Raw genomic sequence first — 22,607 nt, forward strand, 5'->3', positions numbered from 1 at the left:
TCAAGTCAAAGATCCTGTCTTTAACTTGGTCAGCCACATACGCGAACTTTCTGTGAAGTGCTCCCTCCGCCCCCCGTCCCCCACGCTCGGTGCAGCCCCCTCAGAGCCCCCTCAGAACCCCCACAGCTCCCCTCAGAGCGGCGGGCGCGCTCCCGCCTCCCGCCCTCCCGGCGGCGCGCTCCCGCCGCCATTCCGCACGGGCGCGGCTCGATCGCTCGGCGCTCCCCGCCCGGCCGGATCGGGCTCGGCGCTCGGCGGCGCGGCCTGGCGGGGCGGAAGCGGCGCCGTCTGCTCGGCCCGGCTCGGCCCGGCTCGGCCCGGCTCGGCCCGGGCGGGGGCCGCCATGGTTTAAAAGGGCCGCGGGGGGAGAAGGAGGGCAGCGGGCTGGAGCCATGAACCTGCTGCCGGCCAACCCGCACGGCAACGGGCTGCTCTACGCCGGCTTCAACCAGGACCACGGTGAGGGAGGGGCCGGGTGAGGCGCTCTGAGGGCGCCGGGGGCTCCGTGAGGGGAGCGGGGCGCTCTGAGGGGGCCGGGGGCTCTCTGAGGGGAGCGGGGCCCTGTGAGGGCCTGGCCCCTGCCGCCGCTGTGCGGCCAGCCCTCGGTTGAATCCTCCCAGCCGCGTGTGAGGGGGGTTCAGTCCTTTCCGTGCTCTGCCGGCGCTCAGAGGGCCCGGGAGTGGGCTAGGGGCCGGTGCTGGGCGCCCTGGGGTGCCCCAGCGGCTGGGTGCTGGCCTGGCCCCGCCGCAGGGTGCGTGGCTGCAGCCGGCCTCGCATCTACCCCAAAAAGTGGGCTTAAGGGGTGTCCTGAAACCGTGCGCCTGGAAGGGTAACTCGCGAAGTGTGGCTTTCTGGGTGTAAACGCTTCGGGTGTGAAATCCGAGCTGTGACTTTGCGTCTGGCCTGAGCTGTAAAATGTTTTGTTTTTTTTTAACGTTAATTGTACCCGTAGGTGAGCACAGGGTGCTGTCTGCGGACCATCAGAGAGCTGCAGAACTGTGTGCTTGGTTTATTTACTTCTTTGTTAGGGGAGAGAGAGGCCCTGTGCTAGAGAGGGGTTCCCCGTGCCTCGTCTTGCTCTTACAACATAAAAATAGCACTGGTCCTATGAATAAGTGTCCTCTTGTGGAAAAAGGAATGGAAAGTCATCATTTTGTAACACCCCCCTGTCTTACCAAATAGTGCTCTTGCTTAAGACAGTCTTGCAGCCTCTGTCACTGCAGGTGGCAGTTCCCATACCTGTTGCTGATGCTCTCAAAGTGATGTGTTAACAAGACTTACTCAGCGATTCCAAGCTAACATCTCTGCTGATACTTTTGTCAGTAGTATATCAAGCTGTTAATGAAGTGAGCTTCTGGGTAGCTCTGCTCAAGCAACCCTGTTAACTCAAAAACAATAGCATAGTCTGTTCTCAAGCAACTCTGTTTGCACGTGCTTTTGTCTTGCGTTTACAGCAGAGATGGAAAAAGATTAGCAAGGACGTGCTTCATTGCAGATCTGTGGGGGTCTGTAATGAATCTGTGGTGTTTGATACCTGGCCTGTGATGGGGTTGGATTGTACAAAAGAACTATATGAGAAGGCAGGAGTCTCTTCTCCTGCAAAATGCCTTTAGAACGTCATTTTACCATGTAAAACTTGTTGCAAAGACTTCCCTAAATTCTGTAGCAGTTAACACAAATTAAACACTCTTTTGAAATGTTGAATCCAAAGCATGTTAAGGAACTTGTGGTATCTGTGTGCTGTGTGAACTGAGGTGCTTACTCCCAACAGTATTCAAGTCCTGTCCCACATAGCCTGGCCAGCCACCTGGATAACAACAACCAAAAAGAAGTGAACAAAAAACAAGTTTGGTTTTCATTTGCAAGCTCCAGCAGCTGTTCGTGCTTGTGGTGATGACTTGTGGTGGTGACTTGTGGACTGTAGGTAGTATGCGAACTCTGTGTTAGTTTAGGGCCTTTTTCCAAGTGTTCTGGAAGGGCAAGTCTTCGGCTGCTCAAAGGCAAGTTGATAAGAGGAAAAGCTCGCTTCTTCCATGTTGCTTCTCCCAAAAATAGAAATATGAGTCACTTGAGTGCTGAAGCTTAGTAGTGTGGGTGTCTGCATATATTGTCACAATAACCTAATTTCTTAGTAATTTAAGACGAGCCAATCCCATAACGATAGGAAGATGGAAGGAATGATCTAATAAGGCTCTTCCAGTCTTAACTTCCGTGGCTGACGAGTGATAAAGCTAACGTCCGCAGTTTTTCTGAGGCATACTTCCCTTGCTCTGTTTTGAGCAATCCTGTGTCTTCATACTGGGTACCCTTCCCATCTTTTGTTTTTAAATTTCGAAGCAGACAAAACAGCCTGTGTTGCAAGGTGTTCTCTGGTGTTTGAAAACAGAAGGCTCTTAAGTTCTTAATTTCACTTTTCTAATGCTTTCAGAGGAACATTAAAGCACTTCTCAGAAATGAATAGAGAAACCATGATAATAAGTTCCATACCAGAAAGTATACCTGTCAGTTACTGACAGGTTTCTCTTTTGTCACTGCTGTAGTCTAAAGCTAGTCTGAGAGCTGAGGCATGGACTTGTTCTGGTGTCGAAACACTTGGCTTATTCATTTGAGCTCATGTAGTGAACCGAAATGCTCAGCTATAGGACCCCACAAATTAGGATGAGTAGGTTTCTGTGCTTTCTTTTATGGCTTTAGACAAAACTTTCTGTTGCAAGGAAAATGAATGTGCTAGGAACTGCTTCTGCCATACTAATGTCCCCAGGCTTCATTATGGTGGTTTATGGATCTTAGGCCCTACAGCCTACAGGTCTCTCTGTCAGCTTTTGGCATCTTCTAGCTTAGTCGTGAATTTAACCTGTTCTTTTTCTTTGTTTTTAGAAGAGCAGACAAAAGCCTCCATGGCCTCACAGGGATTGTTGGCAAGTAATACTTCACTGCAAAAAGAGGCACAGCTGCAGGTTAGGGTAATAATGCTGGGGAAATTCAGTTTTACCTTGAATCTGAATCAAAACTTTTAAAAGTGTCTGAGTTGTCTTCTCTGTCAGTGGCTCTCTGACAGCATGCCTGTCCCTTCTCAAAAATGAGATGTGGGCTTCCTGACGAGGGAAGCATAGCTATTATTGCAACAATTCCCACACTCTGCTTCTGGCAGCCCCTTCCCAGTTACACATACAGCTTACAAGTCATGACGGTACAGGTGAACTGGTGGACTTGTAATCCCACTGATAAATACTGGGATCAGGGAGGAAACACTGGATTCCAAAACTGGTTCCATAACCTGGAATCGAAATGTGCAGTCATCTTTTTGTTTTTTTTTTCCCCTCGTCTGGCTTAGAGATTGCCATGACTAAGAACTTTGTGTATCTGTCAATAGCAATCAACTGTATGTGGAATATCAACATTGACCCCATTCTCTCTTTAATTATTTTTTGTTGTGTTGTTGCCAGTTAAAAATGGAGATATTCCCAAGAAATGAAAAGCAGCTGATGTCTTTGTCACAAGGTTAGCCCTGCAAAAAAGCTGTAGCAGTGCTACAGGAAATGTTATGTCTGCATTTTATTGCATTAGGCGTGTTCTGTTTGGGTCTGTTACAAGCTTCGGGTATTAACACAAGGAAAACTTCTGTGCTCTTTTAGTATAGAACAGTTTCACCATCCTTCTTCCGCTCTCCTGGAAATACGATATGCTGATTTAAAACTGTCACTGGATAAATAATTATGTGGATACACACTGCAGGTACCAGAAGCAGATTAGTTCTCATCCTGTGCAGTATTACTTCCTGTAGCAAGAAATGTTTCCATTGTCATTTCTCTTCTAGTTATCCCAGTAAAGTATACTGAAAGAGGTGGCAGCTTGTTAGTGCTGTTGTTTCCACGCAGGGAGCTTTTACGTATTCAGCTGTCAGAGCAAGCTAAGGAGTGATGCACCAGGAAGGGAGAAGGGGAATTAATTTAGTTTACTTAAAAATATCTATTTCAATATGTTTATTAATCTTTCTGTAATTATTATATGTTTTCCTGTATGTGTGTGTTTGATTTGTTTTCATTTCCTGTGCATTTACGTTGGTAAAGAAGTACTTTTCACACTTAATTCATTACAGCAGTTTGGACAGGGTAAAGTGCCTGTGAGTCTTTTGGGCTTAGGGGTTTGTGATTTTTGTTTTTTTGTTTGTTTTAGGGTTTGTTTTGGGTTTGTTTTTCCTGTTCATTGACTATTGTGCTGTTAGAAGAGATTAGTATATTGTGCCTGCGACTCTGCTTTTAATGATGATACATAAAAAGGGTTTTTCCCTTTCTACATTGAGGCTTGCAGAGATGGATCTTAGAGGAGTTTTTCCTTTGTATGTATGAGCTCAGTGAACAGGAACCCTAAGGATGCTTCCAAGCTTACACCCACGCACTTGTGAGATACTGGTCTGTAAAGCAGAGCACGTATGTAATGCTTTTTCTGTTGTTGTTTGGTTTGTTCTTTAAGTACTGTTTGGAGTGAAACTCCTGAAGTATTAAGGAAGAACCTCAAATTGGCATTTTTGGTCATCTTCTCCCCCTTCCCCCTGAAGCTGTGGGGGTTTTAAGTTAGTGCTGTTGTCAGGATCAAGTTTGTTACATGTTCCTATATTGTTATGTGAGAACACTGTTTTTTTTTTTTTAATTATTATTCTTTGTGTTGTGGCTTTCCCATATAACAGCTACCGCTGTGATGGCCAATCTGTGTAGAAAAAGGTGTTATCAATTGTATTGTTTCTTCTGACATCTTAAACTGTATCAAGACACGAGCAGCAGAAGACGTAGTGAATGATGCTTGCTTGCCCTTCAGTGAGCACACGCGCCTTGTCCTTTGTTGACCTTACGTGCAGATATGGTTTGCCCACAACACAGCCAGGCCTGCTACCATCTCGTCTGGCCACGTGTGACCCTTCTGAGTCCCTGTGGCAGCCTCTGAGGCATGGCCCCGCAGCAATGCGGTGTGAGGAAGGCGCTGGGAGGAAGGCACTGGGCACATGGATCCAAGCAGGTGGTGTGGGCACCGCAGGCAGGCTGGGCCTGAGGGCCTCCTTCCCCTCCAGGGGCCTTTCGACACATCTCCCCGGTTTTCAGTTAGGGGTTAAACCATTGCAGCCATTGCAATGCGTGTGAATGAGGCCGGGCTCCGCTGAATCTCTTCCAGTACCTTGAAGACTGTTACAGAATTTTTGATGCAGTGTATATAAATTGCATAGCAACTAATGTTCTGTCAGTCTGTCGCGGTGGTGCTTGCTGCTGCTTAATGACTTGTAATTGCTCCGACTTCACACTGGCACTTCTTTATGTTAGTAACTGCATTCACCCACTAGCAGATAAAGCAGCAGGATGGGATGCTGGTAGTTTGGACTCTGCTAAAAAGGCACGTTTGTGCTTCTGTATGCAAGTGTAGGTAAAATTTTACTGTTCAAATTATTTTTTATTTTTTATTTTTTTTTACTTTTTGAGTTCTAAAATTTAACTTTTCCAATTCTTTTCCTGGTTTAGACTTAAGCTCTTGTCATGTCATTATTGGCATCTGACACTCCTGGGCTCTCCTTGGAGCTTCCTTAAAAAAATACACTTGATAAGCTCTCTTCTGCAGAAACACAAACAATGGATCGTGTTTGATATCTTGTAATCACGGGGTAAATTCTGACCTAGTAAGAAAGGAGGGGTTTTGCTTCATAACAACTGGGGGACCATAACCGTTAAGAGGCAGGTTTCCTTCCCTTGGCACTGCATGTAGGACACAGATGGGTTGTGAATCGCTCCCCTTTCCTTCCATTGTTTCCTCACCTGTCAAAAAAAGAATACCAAGAACTTTCCACTTTCAATAGAAACCACCACAGAGGACAACAACTCTGAATGCTTTTCACTTGCAAATGCTAACAAAGCTGGCAAGTGGTCGTGGGCCTACTTTTAACCCTGCAGTTATTGAGTAATGCTCTCCTAACCTTCTGGTTCTGGCATAGATCTTCAGCGGACCTCACGATGACTATGTGTGTGTGTATATATCTGTGTATGTGCTTTTTACTACAGGATGCTTTGCATGTGGAATGGAAAATGGATTCCGAGTTTATAATGCAGATCCACTCAAAGAAAAAGAGAAACAAGGTAAAAATGCTTAATTCTTCTACCATGCTAGTTCTGTGTTGGAAGCTCAGCCTCTTGAGCTTCTTCCCCCCCCCCCCCCCCCCCGTAAGATTCTTGCCTAGCTCTTGCTTTTACATCACTGGAAGGCTTAGAATCAAACCTCAGGAAGGAAATCCAGGTTGGTCTCAGAGGGACTCTCACTTATGCCACTGCCTTGTCAGATGTTCAGATGCTATTAATTTGCATAAAGCTGGCTGCTGATGAAGTTCTCACCTTCTTGCTGCAGCTGAACTGCAGTAGCTGTTGCTGATGTTTGTTGTCCTGGGTAGGAGATAAGTTGTCTGGCTGCTCACAAGTGGGAGAAGGGTTGCTTGCTGCAGCAATATTGTGTGTCACCAAGAGAACTTGTTCTGTTCTTGTGCAGTGGGTGATCTAGCACGACTATAAAACTACTTTGCCAGAGATCTGAGCGTAACACTTTGTACTTGCTTAGATTACTGCTTGCAAGAGCACTGAATTCAGACCTCTAATGCTCTATACTACGCATTCTCTATATTTCTAAAAAATCTAGGCTGATCTCAATGTGGTAAAGCACCTATTGTGTCTTAACAGAAAAGACTAGGTGAGCTGTGTTAACAGGTAATGGAGCTCTCACCAGAAAGCAAATGTAATTGAGTCAAAATAAGGGAAAATGAAATCCAGCAGTGTGATCCTAACTCCAAGTGTAGGAGGAAAACTGACATGCTAAACAGGTTTCCCAGTGCTTTCAGTCTGTGGTGATAAACTAGAAAGGAGATTTAGACAAGGGAAAATGTACTTTAAATAGCACTGCAATTCCTGTGAAACCACTGTTCACGTGGCCAAAGCTGACAAGCCATTTTCTGTTTTTAACAGTAAATTATTCTGTGAGCATCGTGTCTTGGAGCTGTCATCTGTGGTAGCGTGCTAAAAGAATCAGAAGTCAGGTTGAAGTCCCATTGAGTTCATTGCCAAAACTCTCCCTGATGGTAGCTTTGAACATTTTTCAAGGACTCTAGAAAACTGTTGTGACTCATTTCTTATGAGTCGGATTCCCTTTCACACTTTGTTCTGTGTATTTCTACATCCTGCAGAGTCTGACCTCTCGGTATCAATCTTGTTCACCGCTCAGGTATGTTTAACCCTATGAGTCAGCGGAGCAACGAGTCCCAGGTGGAACTCATCTACTTGTTTGATATCTGTAACTCAGCATGAAACAGAGTCTTAATTCTTGCACCCTGGCTTGTGTCCCTTACGGATTTCCATAAAGTCACTCGTCTAAGCGTCACCAGTCAGAGCTGTAAATCTAATGAATAAAGTGTCTATTCTAGCATAGGTTCACCTTATCACATGTTCTTAAAGTCTCAAGTTATCATACTTAAGAGTATTTTCAGACTGCCAGTGATAGTACTTCATAACAGCATGTGCTGTTAGGCTTTTAGTGCTTTAATGGAGTTAAGGGGAGGATCTGGTGGAGACGGGGGTAGTGGTCACATACATCTGTTCAGGATGGAAATTCAGCAGTCAAAAGTCATGTTGAAGAAACCACAACGACTTGTACAAAATCCAAGGCTTAACTGCTCCAACATGAGTATCTTTCCAGGCATCTATTTCCAGCATTGTATGGCCAAGCCCTAACATCCAGATGTGCTGTAGTGCCTCTTGATGTCTGAATCTCCCTTCATCCTATCCTTCATGTGTATGTTGAAATCTTTCCATTGTAGTATTTCCTCCCATATCTTCTTTTTTTCTTTCTCCCATCTATGTTTCTGACAGTAGGTCTTTCTTGATTCCTTCTGAAATTTCGACTTTCCCTCTAGCTTTGAAGTAGGCTCCTAGTTTCATCCGTCTTTCTTAGTGGAGCCTGTCCCTGGGTGGAGGTGTTTGACAGTCTGTTAAAGGAAGAGGTTTGGTTTTTGACTCGGATCATCTGAAGGCCACAGTTATGGCCTCTCTTCCTGGTAGTTCAGTTCCCTCTTCCTCTGTGGAATGTCAAGGTTCCCTCTAAGCTACGTAAACAAAACCAAGACCACGCTCAAATGTCATCAGATAGAAAAATTCTTTTATTATGAAATTCCCTGGTTGATGCTTTATTCTTCCATGGGCATGGTGCCTCATTCTGCTTCCTCTGCAGATAAGGTTAAGAAGAAAAAAAGAATTTCCTAGCACTATAATTAAGAAACTGACTGTACCAGCTGATCTGATTTGCTTTCATTACATTTCCTGCATCGTGTAAAACTTGAATGGAGGCTCACTGGAGCTGGACCATACTTTACTGTTCTAGCAGCTATGGGATGTTCCAGAGAACAGAATTAGAGATTCTGGTTCACGTATTACGTGTATGTGTGTTTTTTGTCTTCTTTCCTCAAATCCACCAAGACTATAAAGACAAAGCCCCTTGCAAAAAAAAAAAAAAAAAGGTTCGTGGTCTTGTTGGTCGTAGTGTTGGCTTTATTTTAAATGCACAGCTTTAGCATAAGAGAGCAACACCAGACTTGAAGAGTGCATGAGGGGAATTAGTTGGGGAAAGAACTGCAATGAATTAATCAGCATTTCTAAATGTTTTTACAAAGCCACTGTATAATAGAAATGATTAAGCTACCATGGTATTGCTTGACCTACTCTCACAAAATGTTTCTATAGTGTTTTAAAACGCTGCTGTGTTGTTTGCTCTATATTATGAAACGAGGCCTGTCCCAACTTTCTGACCACGGCAGTAGTGATCTTTGCTGTGAGGAATAAAACAGCTTTACTGAAAATCCTAATCTTAAATAAAACAAAAACCTTTAGTTATGTGGTGTTAGGGCAACAAAGATATCTCATATCTGTCACCTCCACTCCTGGAGGATTCTGTGCGGTGTTTTTTGTTGTTTTTAAGTTAGTTGGGGTAAGAAGTCTTTTTGGGTGTCTGAGCAGCGTGCTAGATAATGCAAACTTCTGTTGTAACTTCAGTAAAAATTAGAAGGCATTTTAACAGGCTGTGACGTTCTTAAATAAAATGTTTGTCTTCCAGAATTTCTAGAAGGCGGTGTTGGCCATGTTGAAATGCTATTTCGTTGCAACTATTTAGCACTAGTAGGTGGAGGAAAAAAGCCGAAGTACCCACCTAACAAAGGTACTGTCTTGAGTCTCCAGGAATTGTCTGTAAATGTGTGTGCCTTGCTAGGCTGTGTGGAACTGTCAAAAGAACTCCCAAATCCCAGCCTTGAGCTGGGGTCCAGTATTCTGAAGGTTGGGTGGGAAGGGAGGCTGCAGCAGGTCTAGGTAGGTGTGGTGAAATTTGTTGTATTGCTGCTGCTGCTGCAGTGTTAACAAGCAGGGATCTGCAATGACTGCTTTCTGAGAGCAGAGCCCTCTGTGCTTCTATTAACTTTGCGAAGGGCGTCCTGTGGCTCAGCAGCCTGAGGGGGGAAGGGGGTCCTGGCTGGCAGGCTTATTAGGAAAACATTACGTTTTATTCTGAGGGTTGTCAGTGAAATAAAGAAACAGTCCCCACCCCCAAAAAAAAAAAAAAAAAGAAAAAATTGTTCATCTTTAGAAAAAGGTATTTTTTATTATCAGCTTTTGAATTTAGTTTACCAGCTCCTACCTGCAGGAGCCATGGGTTGGTATGCAGTCGCTAAATACCTTATGGCTAGCAGCACGCCAAGCTGTAACTGCTTAGCTATTGGATGCACCTCCTAGTCTTCTCAGAAACTAGAAGTTGTTGTAATGCAGATGCTGGATCTTCAGATATGCCTTGGTGAACTAATGCAGTCTCTGCACTGTTCCAGTAATGATCTGGGATGATCTGAAGAAGAAGACTGTCATTGAGATAGAATTTTCTACAGAAGTCAAAGCAGTTAAGCTGCGAAGAGACAGGTAGGTGCAACACACTTGTTCCAAATGCACAGATTGGCCTTGTGCACTCATTTCTGACTGTATGTAGAAATAGATTTTGGTTAACTCTTAGCTCTAACTGCTGATGATTATCTAAAACAGGCTTTCAGGGGCAGGCGTTGTGTGTTAACCAATCACAACTCAAGTATCTGAAACCTTGATGAAAAGCCTGTAGGACTTTTCGGCCCCCTAATAAAGGGAAACATTCTTGAGTGGCTACTGCTGACAGTGTTTTTTTTTCTATGTATGGAGTGTGAAGGGAATTCAAGTGAATCTCTAGAGCAAGAGCTGTTATTAGGAGCTGGAGTTTTGTGTAAGTGTGGGTGGGGGGTTTCTGCTGCCATAGCTCTAAAAGTGCTTTGCAGGCTTGTAGCTGTGTTCTTTGCAAGTCTGTAGAGTGGGAGGAAATAATATAGCCATTAAATCTTGAAAGCCTTTGCAGACCTGAATTAATATACAGATCCCTCTTTTAACCTTTAACCCCCACCAAGTCATAGGAATTTCTTGTCTCTTTCAGAATTGTGGTAGTCTTGGACTCCATGATTAAGGTTTTCACGTTCACACACAATCCCCACCAGTTGCACGTCTTCGAAACCTGCTACAACCCTAAAGGTTAGTGGTGTATACGGGCTGGGGGATGGAAGCAATTTTATTCTGTTCTTTTAATGCTATTTACGTTTAGATGCCTGAATCTGTTTCACTTAGTAAGTCATTAAACAGTTTACTTGCAACATTACAGCCATGCCCTTTGGAGATGTTTTTGTTTTTATGAAATGGTTATTAAAATATATTTATGCTTGGCACAGAAAAGCTTTTTCATGTGCTCCTATTACGTTACAGGTTTGATTTGTGGAGGAGCTGTGTGCTTTCTTAGGTAAAGAATCTGTAAACGTATTGTGGTTTGAGCCAAAAGCTTAATTGTCAACACAAACTATTAAAGTGCATCATGCCTCTTTTCTAATCAAGTTAGAGCTGTCTAGATGGTTACTCTCTATGGTGTCAAGAAGAGGCTAATTAGCAAGGAATGACCTCTCCGTTGTTGAAACGAGCTGAATCTGAAATGTCAGGCAGTATCCCGAACCAAGCAGAGTATTAGTGCCCCAGGCTAAATACCGTCTAGTGCAGTGCTGCCAGCTCTGGGCTCTGAGTACGTGTGGCTGGGACAGGGCTCAGGTTTGACCCTGAGGAATAGGTTCTTTGCAGTGGCATTACTTATAGAAAAGGGGAGGTGCTTTTAGGAAGAAGAGCCTTGGGAATGAGGAGATGCGCACGCTTCTGGATCAGCTGCACACTTAGGACAAGCGGTGTAAGTGAAGGGCTAATCCTGGAGGGGGGTAATAGTGGCTGTGATTCTCTGCCTCCAGGCACGGCTGTGTGCAGCTGTGATGGCTGTTGGGGTCCCAAAGCACATGGCCTGCAAGGGAGGCTCTTAGGGCTGGGCCTGTTTAGTCTTGCAGAAAGGAAACTGAAGGGCTTATCTGCAGCTGGTGGCCTACGCCTACTTGAAGGACAGTTACAGAAAGGATGGAGCTAAACTCTTCTTGAAAGTGCTGGACACAGTAACAAGGGGTACTGGCCCTGCTTTGTATCTTGGGAGGATCAGCTTGGACATAAGGACAATGTCCTCTCTGCTAGGAGCTCAGGAACCCCCATCTTCTGAGGTTTTCAAGCCTGCTAGAAGCAAACCTGGAATTTCTCGTTCCATTCAAGGTGGTACAATGTAAATGCTGAGTTGGCCCACTGATTTACAAGCTGTTAGGCATAAGGTGGAAGATAAAGTAGCATGTTGGTTCTTGTAATACCCACCCATCGCTCTGCTAGCTGTGGACTGAGTGGGCAGAAATGTATTTGGCTTCACCAGGATCCTGGGAGTACTCTGCTCTTATGGATGGCTCACGTTTTGGGATACTGCAGTAGCCATTAATTTTAACTTCTTATTTGCTACGTGCATGTTTGTTTATTTTTAAATTACTGATCTTAGAAACTTGTTTGAAAAATGTATTAGGTTACGGAAACTACACAGTTATTTTCCTTTTCCTTTTTTGTCTTTTAGGTCTCTGTGTCCTTTGTCCAAATAGTAATAATTCTCTCCTTGCATTTCCCGGAACACATACTGGGCACGTGCAGATAGTGGATCTGGCTAATACAGAGAAGCCTCCTGTAGACATACCAGCTCATGAAGGAGTCTTGAGCTGTATAGCTTTAAACCTGCAGGGAACAAGAATTGCAACAGCATCAGAAAAAGTAAGAATATCCTCTTACCTCTGACTTACTATGCATTCTAGTGTAGTAACTCCTCCTAAAATAGGAAGTCGCATCCTTTCATAGGAAAGGCATAGGAGTAACTAACTGGACAATTTGTCTTCTGAAATATGCATTCTCAGTTTTTTTTATCATCCTTACTGCTTCTTCGGGATACCCAAACAGTAATCCCAATGCAGTGCTTGAGGTAGCATATCTATTCTAGCTGACTGTAGCTGTGACTTTTCAGTAGCACTTGAACAAGATTTGGCCCAAGCAGTTCATGTGTTTCATGTTTTCTTCAAAAAATACTATTTAGCTTTTAGTTTTTCTTTCTTTCTTTAAGAAAAAAAATGTTTATCTGCAGTCTTTCACCTTTGTTAATTTCTGTTTAACTTTAAAACCACTGTTAAAGAAATACTTGCAAATAGGACTGTCATACTGGAGGACTTGAGTTCTGCTATGGCATAACTGTTTTCCTCATACGCTCGCTCCAGGTGTTTTCATACAGTGTGTAACAATAAAAAGGTTCTTAGAATATTGACCACACTTTGTGTGGTCTTGAGTTTCATAGGACTATAGATTGCAATACACTGAAAAAAACCCTTAAGTTTCTTTGCAAAGCAAGTCATAGACCTGCCTTCCCCTTAGGAACTTGAGTGGAATCTGCTAGTGAGCTTCATCTCCCAAAGGCTGGCTCCAAAGTGTCCAAATGAATGTAAAGTAAATGGGCATGAGGACAGCTGAGTACTTGCTACCTTCTTCTACTCAATTAAAATGAGTTTTTAAAGGATGAGCTAAATTAATCCAAGAAGTCTGTTTAGATTAGGTTCTACTACAGAGCCAATAGCTCAAGAAGCTTAAAGTAAAAGCAGCCATAGTCTCTCTTAACTAGGCAAAGCTACTCTAAGTCCTCTAAACAAAGCTCTTAAGCTGCAAACACCATTGCTAAATAGAATCATGATCTACTGGATGATGCTAGGAGAACTTTTTTTGTATAGAGTAAGTTCAAACACCATTTGCAGACTGAGAGAAGTATATAGGCAGAACGCCACATTTGAACACACTGTGAACAAACGTCTCAAGTTCACATCTTAAACTGAGGCAAGCATCAACTTAATTTTTCTCTGTTGGGTGATGTTATTTACTGATGTGAGATTGGTGAGAGGCATTTGTTAACCAGGTGTCTAACGTGAATTGCAGCTGACAATATGTATGTGCTCTTCACCAGATGAAAGCACTACTAAATTGTTGGCTGCTTTGAGATACGCTAATTTGTTAATGTCTCTGGTGTCAAGTGTAGTTTACTCTCTGAAGTACAGTTTTCTAATGCAGTCTTCTATCTGTAACCTGACTTGTCTATGAGGTCTCTTAGATTTGGATTAACACAGATAATGAGCATGTAGTAAGTAGGTAAATAATTATTCTAGGTAAATTCAACAGAACTAATTGTAAGGTAAGACCAAAACTACCTGATTATATTCAAGTGGGGAAAAAAATCAGTAATCAAAATAGTACAGAATATGGGGAACACGCAAGAAACGATTTGCAGAACCTGGGCATGAGAAGCTATCCCCATATCTACTCTTAATGCGAACCAATGCTGGGGCTGCACTAGTACTTTAGAATATAACTTGGATAAAACTTACTGAGTAGTTACTAAGATTGTATACCAAAGCATTATAACACTGCATTGGGAGGAGGGGGGGAGAATGGATATTCTTCCCCCAAACTAACTTTAAGAGGTTCTTCCAAATCTACTGAGATGAAAAACCCAACTGTCTGTCTGGGGGCATGCTGGAATGTATTCACAGATGTAAAGATAGCTGTCCAAGTAGTCTTCTGTATTTCCTAATTCTTGATTCCTTCTCAAGGGGACCCTCATAAGAATATTTGATACTTCATCAGGGCATTTAATCCAGGAGCTGCGAAGAGGATCACAGGCAGCTAATATATACTGGTACGTTTAAGTGCTTATGCTTTGTGTCTGTGCGGGTAGTGTGGTGCTGAAGCAGCCTGGTAAGTGGCACCTGAGTCTCTCTGGGAAAGCAGAGAGCTGCGGTGCCACAGGCGCAAAGCAGGACTCAGGCAGTCAGAGCGGCCAGTGCTGCACCAGGCATCGGGCTGTGCTTCTTCCTTTTGGCCCAGTGCTAGAAGAGCTGTAGCTGGCAGCTGTGTGAACATAGGCAGGGTTACAGGGCACGGGAGGAAACACGTGCTTTGACAGGTTCATTTCTCTGCATTGAGTGCACTGCAGCTGGGTGGATACTTGACACCAGCATACAGAGAATGCAGTGCTGCAGTGTAATGCTTCCCACAGAGACGAGGCTGAGGCACCTGGGGGTGAGTCTAACATTTATTGTAACTCAGTGCTGCTTGTATGCAAAAGTTTGACTCAATCCCCTGCTTGATGCACTCCCGGGGGAGGTGGGTAACTTGCGTTCTTCCACTGAATCCTGGTTATCGGGGTAGGAATGTTACACACTTTACCTAACGCCTACCTGCCTGCTCCTTAGAGCGGAGCCCTTGCCTTCTTTCAGCAGAGGTGGCAGCACAGACCCCGCCAGTAGTGTCTGTTCCAGGGCAGTCTGCTGCTTGGCTGCTGCTGATAAACCTGGTCTTCCATGTTCTGATGGGTGCTCACCACCAAAAGGGGTGTTCATTCCTGTCAGCAAAGCTGCTGTGAATTGGAGAAGTCCCATCTCCTCCCTGAGAGGAGCAATTAACACCTCACCTGGCAGGCTGGCAGCTGCTGCAGGCAACCCCAGAACGGGGATTGTACACACAGGAAACCGGGGAGTGGCTTCCAGTAACCATCCTTATTCTCCACAGCATTAACTTCAATCAGGATGCTTCCCTAATCTGCGTATCCAGTGACCATGGCACAGTACATATTTTTGCTGCAGAAGACCCCAAAAGAAATAAGCAGTCAAGGTATGGATTGGGCCATTCTGAGGCCTGTTTGGGGGGATTGGTTGGCCTTTAATAGGGTTTAAAGCGTTGGCAGTAGCAGCAGCTAATACCTGCGCTCCTTGAGCTGCTAACAGTAATCTGTTGTGCTGCTTGAATGAAGTTGCAAATTTAGGACTGTTTAGCAACTGTCCTGCTTCCGCTGTCCCTTACGGAGTTGTAGAATTCTTCCCGTAGAAGGTTGTGGGTTGTTTGTTTTCTAGTGAGGTGTTTAGTCTCTGCATTAACATACTTCTCTGGTAACTTTTACAATTTCTACTTAAAAAAACACTCTACTAAAATCAATCCTTTTGGCAGTTTTTGCAGTCACTTAAAAAACATGTAAAGTAACAAAAAGATAGTTATAGGGTCACCCTTCCATGGAAGCAGGACTGTTCATATTGCCTGATACTTAATTGAAGAAAACAAGACGGCGGTGTAAGAGCAGTTAGCGGGACCCTGACTTGTACAAGCATGCTAGCAGTTCTAAATTGACTTTAATCAACACCTTACCAAATTGTTACTTTTTTTTCTTTCAGTTTGGCCTCAGCCAGCTTTCTCCCCAAATACTTCAGTTCCAAATGGAGTTTTTCCAAATTTCAGGTTCCCTCAGGCTCTCCATGCATTTGTGCCTTTGGAACAGAGCCAAATGCTGTCTTAGGTGAGTAACAGCAGCTCCTTGAGGTTCTGGCTGGAGAACCAGCCATTGAGCCACACTTGCTTTGAGCTGTGAGGAGCACTCAGGTGAGGCAGTGCTGCGTGCCTGTGTCAGCTGTGACCAGGAGCCATCGCTGCCCAATGCTGCACCAGGGTAAGCTGTCTGGGCACAGGCTGGATATAATGGAGTGAGGCTGGGTGCAGTGCTAAGCCATCTGGCAGACTCCGGGCTAGCTGACACACACCGCATGAGATACACCAAATCTCAGGCTCCTCAGGTGCCTCCAGAACACCTCTGTGTCTTCCGTTGGCTTGAAAGGCCAGCTTAAACTATAGCTAAGGTAAGAGAACAGTGCTGCTTGAACAGCTGAACTGAAAGTGACTTTGTTTTTGTTTCAGCAATATGTGCAGATGGCAGCTACTACAAGTTCTTATTCAACCAAAAAGGGGAATGCTCAAGGGATGTCTATGCTCAGTTTCTAGAAATGACTGATGACAAGCTTTGACTGAATCGAGGGAGTACACAGGTCAAAGTATTGCCTTGGCTATTCTGCATCTTTGGAAGGACAGTATATGAATGTCCAATACTGATCGAAATGTTCAGCAGACCTCACTGAGAAGCCTGGTCCCACGTGATCAGAACAAGCTCTGAAGTAGGGGACTACATATGTTTATTCTCATTTCTGCAAGCATTCATCATTAAAATCTCTCTGGGTTACTGTCATCAACTCAAGTTTTCAAGATGTGGCTTTCAACAAGCTTGTGCCTATTGGGTTTCTCTTCAATCTAAACTGTGAAATGACTTCAGATAAAACACGAGTGCCTGCCAACTAAGAGATCTGCAGGGGGCTGTACAAATGTCAGGCCTAGCCTTGGAAAAAGGGATGTGAAAACAGAAGATTTTAGGCATTGCTGGAAGTGGGGGAAATACTCAAATATCATACTCAAAACTCTACCAGCCTTGTTCAGACCAGGAGTACTGCCTTTCCCCTCTCTCCCCAACACACCTTAGTCTAGCAGGGAAGAGAGGACAAGTGTGGAGCCACAGAGGACTGTAGCCTGATCCCTGCTTGGTGGGTGGAGGTAGTCCTGCAGCTATACACTACTGTTTGTGTAGTAACCACACCACTGTTAGTTAAGTTGAATGGTCAGCACTAATTGTCTGTATGTAGTAGCTGATGGCACATTTGGGCAGTTGCTGACCCAACTGCCCTCCCCTTGGTGTGTGAAGCAAGTACCCAGGCCACGGGCACGGGGCACTCCTGTAGCTGTAGAGGCAATTCCTCCTGTAAGGAAAGCAGCCATTCCAGGTTTAAAAAAAACACTGCTGGTACTGGTGTCACAGTTGTACTGACTGCTTCTAGAATTCCTGTGCTTCAACTGGAAGAGTGGACTTACACATCCAGCACAATACATGAATGAGGTGGCACGAAGTATACTTCTCTGCAATGGCTTTAAATGTGCAAACTTTTTTTTCTTTGAGATGTTGCATACTAAATAATGTTTGCCTAAAGACAGTTAGGTTAGACTAAACCAATTGCAAATTCTTTCCTCTAAATTGTTACGCAGCAATTAATATTTACTGCTGAACTAAGGCATAAGATACTAAACTAGAAACTGAAATAGACACAAGCTCTCGATTAATAGCACTAAATATCTGGGGGGAGGTAAGTCTTGCTCTTCTGAAATTTTATTTCACAGATGCTTCGAATCTGACATCCCAGTTCACTTTAAGACTGTTTAGCTGCAAACTCTCTAAATTTGTCAAGTTTCTTTTAATATCATGTAACATACTGAGGACTAACTTCTACGCAGATTTTGATGTCAAGGTTGCATGTTGCTTTTATGTGTATTTAATCACAGAAATTGTTTTGCACACTTATTTGTAATATGTTATTTCTTTTAAATAAAAGTGACTAATTTTGCTGTATTCACTTACAATCACCCATGAAGTTCCTATTGCCACAGGTTTGGGAGAATATTCAACTGAGTAAATGGCAGTGGCCGTTGAAAGACAAACTGATTCATGCTGCCTGGGACATGTTAACATAGGGCATCAAGTACACAGTGATGTTTATACCAAAAGACAACCAGCTCAGACCCAGTCTGACTTCCAGTGGAAACCAGTATTTGTTTGTGTGTCCTGCTCATCTATCACCCTTTACCACACCATTCACACCAGCTGTGCTGAAGCTTACCTTTTAAACTGCTGTGTTAGCAGAATGCACAAACTGCACTCTCCTCAGAGAAGTGAGTGTGCAGGAAGGTATTAGAAACTATTCTTTACGGATGATTTAAATCCTTTTTCTCTGCAGCAAGAATATCTGGTGCAGTTGTAAGCTGTTTATGATCCAGTCAGCTGCACCCACTTTAAATAGCAAGGAGACTACTCCAACTAAAACATTAAGCCTTCTGCACACTGCTTTGAAGGTTTTACGTATCTTAATCTGCTCAAGCACCATCCCCTTGTCCATTAAAGCAACCACAGAGGTGACCAGAGAGACTATGAGCATTTCCTGGATGATTAAAGCTCTTCCAAACATGTAAAACTTCCTCTGAACACCTGTTCTTGTGTGACACCAACTACATTCCCAGATAATACTGCTGTACTAACACTGGAGTCCTGCAGCCTTAATGCGTACATAATCATACTTCATCTCCCGTGCTGCTTTATTTTACTAGTTGCGAATCTTTAGAGTGTGTTTTACAGGGACTGAAAAATAGATAAAAGAATGTGTCTTCCCACCTGCTGTAGGCTCCGCGTTGCTCTGCCGATACGTCATTACATCACTTTCTGCTGCTGTTCAGCTTTATGCAGGTAACTTTAACCAAAATCTGCAGTAAATGCAATACTGGATAAACAGATCTCTACAATCAAATGTAATAGAATTTTAGTTACTCTTTGGTAAATACACAGTACTTTAAGTGTTAGACAGATGACCTATCCAGCACGTTGGTTTATTTATGACACTACATGGCTGAAGGGACCAGGTACACCGCAAAGTTCAGTACTAAGACTGGCATGAGCATGCTCACTTGTGCTGTGATACACAGCAGTAATACTCACCCGTGTTTTGGGCCTTACACAGAGACACAGTCTTCATGGGTAGGTTGTTAAAGATTCAGTTTCTTCAAATGGAGGGCGCGCTTACCTGAAGGCAAGTCTTAAAATACCAGAATAAGCAACCAGTTGCATTCTGAGCATAACCATGGCTCTACATGAGGCTGAAGAGTAAAAGGCAGGCAAGGCAAACTGTCTGCAGTCTAGGTTACGTGACAAAAGAGGATTAAATAGATTTAAAAATGACAAATTGTTAGCTTAAGATGAGTATTATAGTCTAGAGGTCCAATGGCATTTATTCCTTTCAGTACAGCTGTTTTAACTCTTAGCTAGGGACATGCGGCTTTGGGAGAGGAGCCCGCTGACTGAGAGGGCAACATGCCAGTGGGGCAGACTGTGTTAATCTGGCAGCCATGAGGAAGTTGCACATTTTGCAATTAAGTCTAAAATTATGACTATTCCTGAAAAACAATATACATCTACCACCAGCAGCTATTTATGTAAATGGATTTTTGTTATTTAAAAGGAACAAAACACCTCCTCTCCCCCTCTTTTCCTATCTCTTTCCATACTGCCTGTGTCACAGTTCTAAATCCTGAAAGGAAAAGTAGATTAGCCCCTGCAATGTAAGTGGTAATTCCAGGTATTTGCCAGCAGGCAGCAGGAGCCACAGAGTATTTATTTCCAAGCCTTTAGGTATTCAAATTAAAGCAGAAAGTAGAAGATAAATCAGTAAAGTTAGAAAATGCTGGACACAGGACTACATATATATATGGGCCAAAAGGACTGTGGCAGCCTCTGCTGACCTAAATACAAAGGCTGTCTTGTTTTAGAGTCACACACTATTGAATCCATCTCCTTATTATTAAGCCCTTTGGATGCCCCAGTTTCACTGCCATTTTTTTTCTTCTTCCCCAAAGGTTTTATTTGTTGAAACAAGCCACTGATGGTGATGTTCTCATCTGTAGGAGATCCTGTGGAATTTCACACAAGTCCATTCTTTTTCTCAAAGAAACAGTTTATGCTCTTTCAATTTCAGATACTCTAATCCATTACGGCTGTCTCGTGGCTCTCCTTTTATTTCCGCCCAACATTTCCAAGACTTTCAAGAAAGTATTGACATGAAAACAAGACCCAGCATTCCTGTAAATCTTTCTAGTACTTTAGGCATTTTCCCACTTCTGATCAGACAAAAATAACATAACTAAAAAAGAGGATCAGAAACTAAATCAACATTAATGCAAATCCATTCTAGGAACTACACATCTATTATTATTTTTTAAATCTACAAATACATTTACAAATAATTATGGCAATCGGTGTTAAATCTGTAATTTATAGCCAACATTTTTAAGAAGTCAAACTACGAAGTTACTGCAAATCCCTGCCTACTACGTACCTGATATCAGCCTCAAATGCTAACACTGGTTCTAGCAGAACAAACTCTTTGATACATGAAAAAGAAGAAAAAAAAAAATCGAAGTCTGGCTTGAATATTAGTTGGGAAAGAAACAAGTAGAAGCACAAGCAGGAAGAAAGCTTGTTTTCATCTACAGTCCAGAAAGATCAAGAAGAACCTGATGGTTAAAGCAACCCATGCACCTACCAACTTTAGATGCTCTATCAATTATTTTTGTCAGATTTTTAAAACAAACAACTAAACACTTTCCTCTAAAGGTATCGGCACATTTAGCTAACCAGATCTAGCTGAAGTCTTAATAAATTAAGGCCTCATTTATGAACTTATTTATGAACTGTAAGATTGTTAGTAAGAATATTAATGCAGTTAAGTGTATAGAAAGGGACCACTCAAGTTAATAGAAGCACTCAATATGGTGTAAATGCTATTATGCATATATATACACATATATATGTATTTTATATATATGTGTGTGTGTGTGTATATATATATATGTATATATGTGTAAAAACTCTAAAACTGCATGCTATATAAAATCACGACCTGTATTAATGACTATCAACCACTCAAAATTTACCTTCCGGGGAAAATGAAATCAAGATACAGAACACACCTGAACACAGGTTGTTACCTGACGTTCCACTCTTGGATATAATTATAAAAACTAACAGTTTTAAATGAACCTGTATTATAACCACTGCGAAAGTGAAGGCAAAGTCTTCCCAGTTTTGTCTCCTGCACAGCAATCCACACTGAGAAGTGCTTTATGAAGCAGAAGTGCTTTTGCAGGCATGCTGGGGCTTAGCACAGTCAAGGTATTTACCTAAATCGCCACAAGGAAAAACAGTATAGAAAGGTCTCCGACCACACGGTACTATGCTGGAATAACTGGGGAGTAGGAGGGAAGGCAAGGCAGCAGTTCAGAATGGAGAGAACACACTGATCAAACAGAATCAGTCCTTCTGATTCAGTCCATCCACAGCCCTCTCACTGTTTGAAGACTCTGTGTTGCTTTGCCATGTCCCAAGGTACCCCACAGCTCCTGTAACAACGGCTGGCACGAAGACAGAACTGAGCATCCAAAGGCAAGAACATATCACTGCCCAGGGTGCTGAGCTGCCTCCTTCCCAACCCCGAATTTGTCCCTGCTGGGACCTGGGGGCAACGCAACAGGCAGCTGCATCAAAACCCAAGTGGTTTAAGGACAGGGACACCTCGGGCAAGAAGGACATGACATGCTGGCAGTGGAGATAAACACTTCTGTGGCTAGGAGTACATGCATGTCTAGGTCTTCACGTTAAAACTGGGACAGGGGAGGAAAATGAGATCAGCTTCCTGAATCTTTCAAACATAACAGAAAACCCAATGACAGGCAATGAAAATTAGTCCAGAAAATTGTAAAGAAAATTAAACTGGGTTAAATTTCAGGATGTTGTCCTTAAATCCTGGTTGGAACATCACATGTTGTTTGCTTATACCCAGTCATTTTCAAAGATTACACGAAAGCTTTACACAGAAAGAACACTGAACAGGCAGCCTAGATGGAGCACAAAAGGAAATAACACCACGCACCGCAAAACACAAACAACGGGACAGGTTATGTCAGTCCTAAAGAGAGGTCAAATCTCCATGTACAAGAATCACCTGAAGAAATTTTCTGTTTGCACACGAAAGATGCTATTGACTACAGGAGTCCAGGATGATCAGCACATACGACCAACCGAAGAAAGGTCAGGAGCACCACCGCAAGAGCAGCAGTGAGACAGCAGTCCCACCCAGCCTTTGGTATTAGTCAGCAATCGTCACTGTGCCAGTAGTGGGAAGCACGTAAATACATACACAAACCAGGAACAGTGCTGCTTGAAACACTCCACTACTCAGTTTAGTAAGGCCTGACACGTAAGACAGACAAGTCTGCAATAGTCAGGAAGACCAGACATTATCCCAAACTGTCACTTTTCAGTCTCACCAAAAGCAGGGGTGAGCACGCTGCTTATGCGAGAACCCAAGCAGTGTCCTCATGCTGCACAGCTTTTCCGAAGGGTTTACCCATCAGAACAAAGGTGCGTTCTTCTCTCAAATTCCACGGGCACCAAAAAACACAAAACAACAACATGCTACAGAATGGGGCCCAGGCACGTTCTCACATCCTCTCTACCCGAGCAGTTACAATTCACAGCTTGCCTACCATTATCGGACAGGAGGCATCACCTTGGCTTGTTTGGGCGGATACCGTTTCCTTTGGCACTGCCAACATAAATTGGATTAATCACCAAAATATACATAC

At 43.4% G+C, this 22,607-nt stretch overlaps 1 protein-coding gene across 2 annotated transcripts; it reads left to right on the top strand.

Moving 5' to 3' along the window:
• The first annotated feature begins 241 nt into the window (after positions 1-241).
• WDR45B (WD repeat domain 45B) lies at positions 242-17,769 on the top strand. 2 transcript variants are annotated; one of them, XM_040530914.1, is made up of 10 exons: positions 242-459; positions 6,042-6,116; positions 9,127-9,228; positions 9,887-9,974; positions 10,510-10,604; positions 12,046-12,236; positions 14,108-14,193; positions 15,066-15,167; positions 15,722-15,843; positions 16,239-17,769. In XM_040530914.1, the coding sequence occupies exons 1-10, from the start codon at positions 393-395 to the stop codon at positions 16,343-16,345; spliced, it is 1,035 nt and encodes a 344-aa protein (XP_040386848.1). In that variant the 5' UTR covers positions 242-392; the 3' UTR covers positions 16,346-17,769. The 2 variants fall into 2 exon arrangements, with proteins under 2 accessions (XP_040386848.1, XP_040386849.1); XM_040530915.1 differs by lacking the exon at positions 6,042-6,116 and having other exon boundaries at positions 253-459.
• The last annotated feature ends 4,838 nt before the right edge of the window (positions 17,770-22,607 follow it).

This window comes from Cygnus olor, chromosome 18 (genome assembly GCF_009769625.2).
Source record: "Cygnus olor isolate bCygOlo1 chromosome 18, bCygOlo1.pri.v2, whole genome shotgun sequence".
In the NCBI taxonomy this organism is placed as follows: Eukaryota; Metazoa; Chordata; class Aves; order Anseriformes; family Anatidae; genus Cygnus; species Cygnus olor.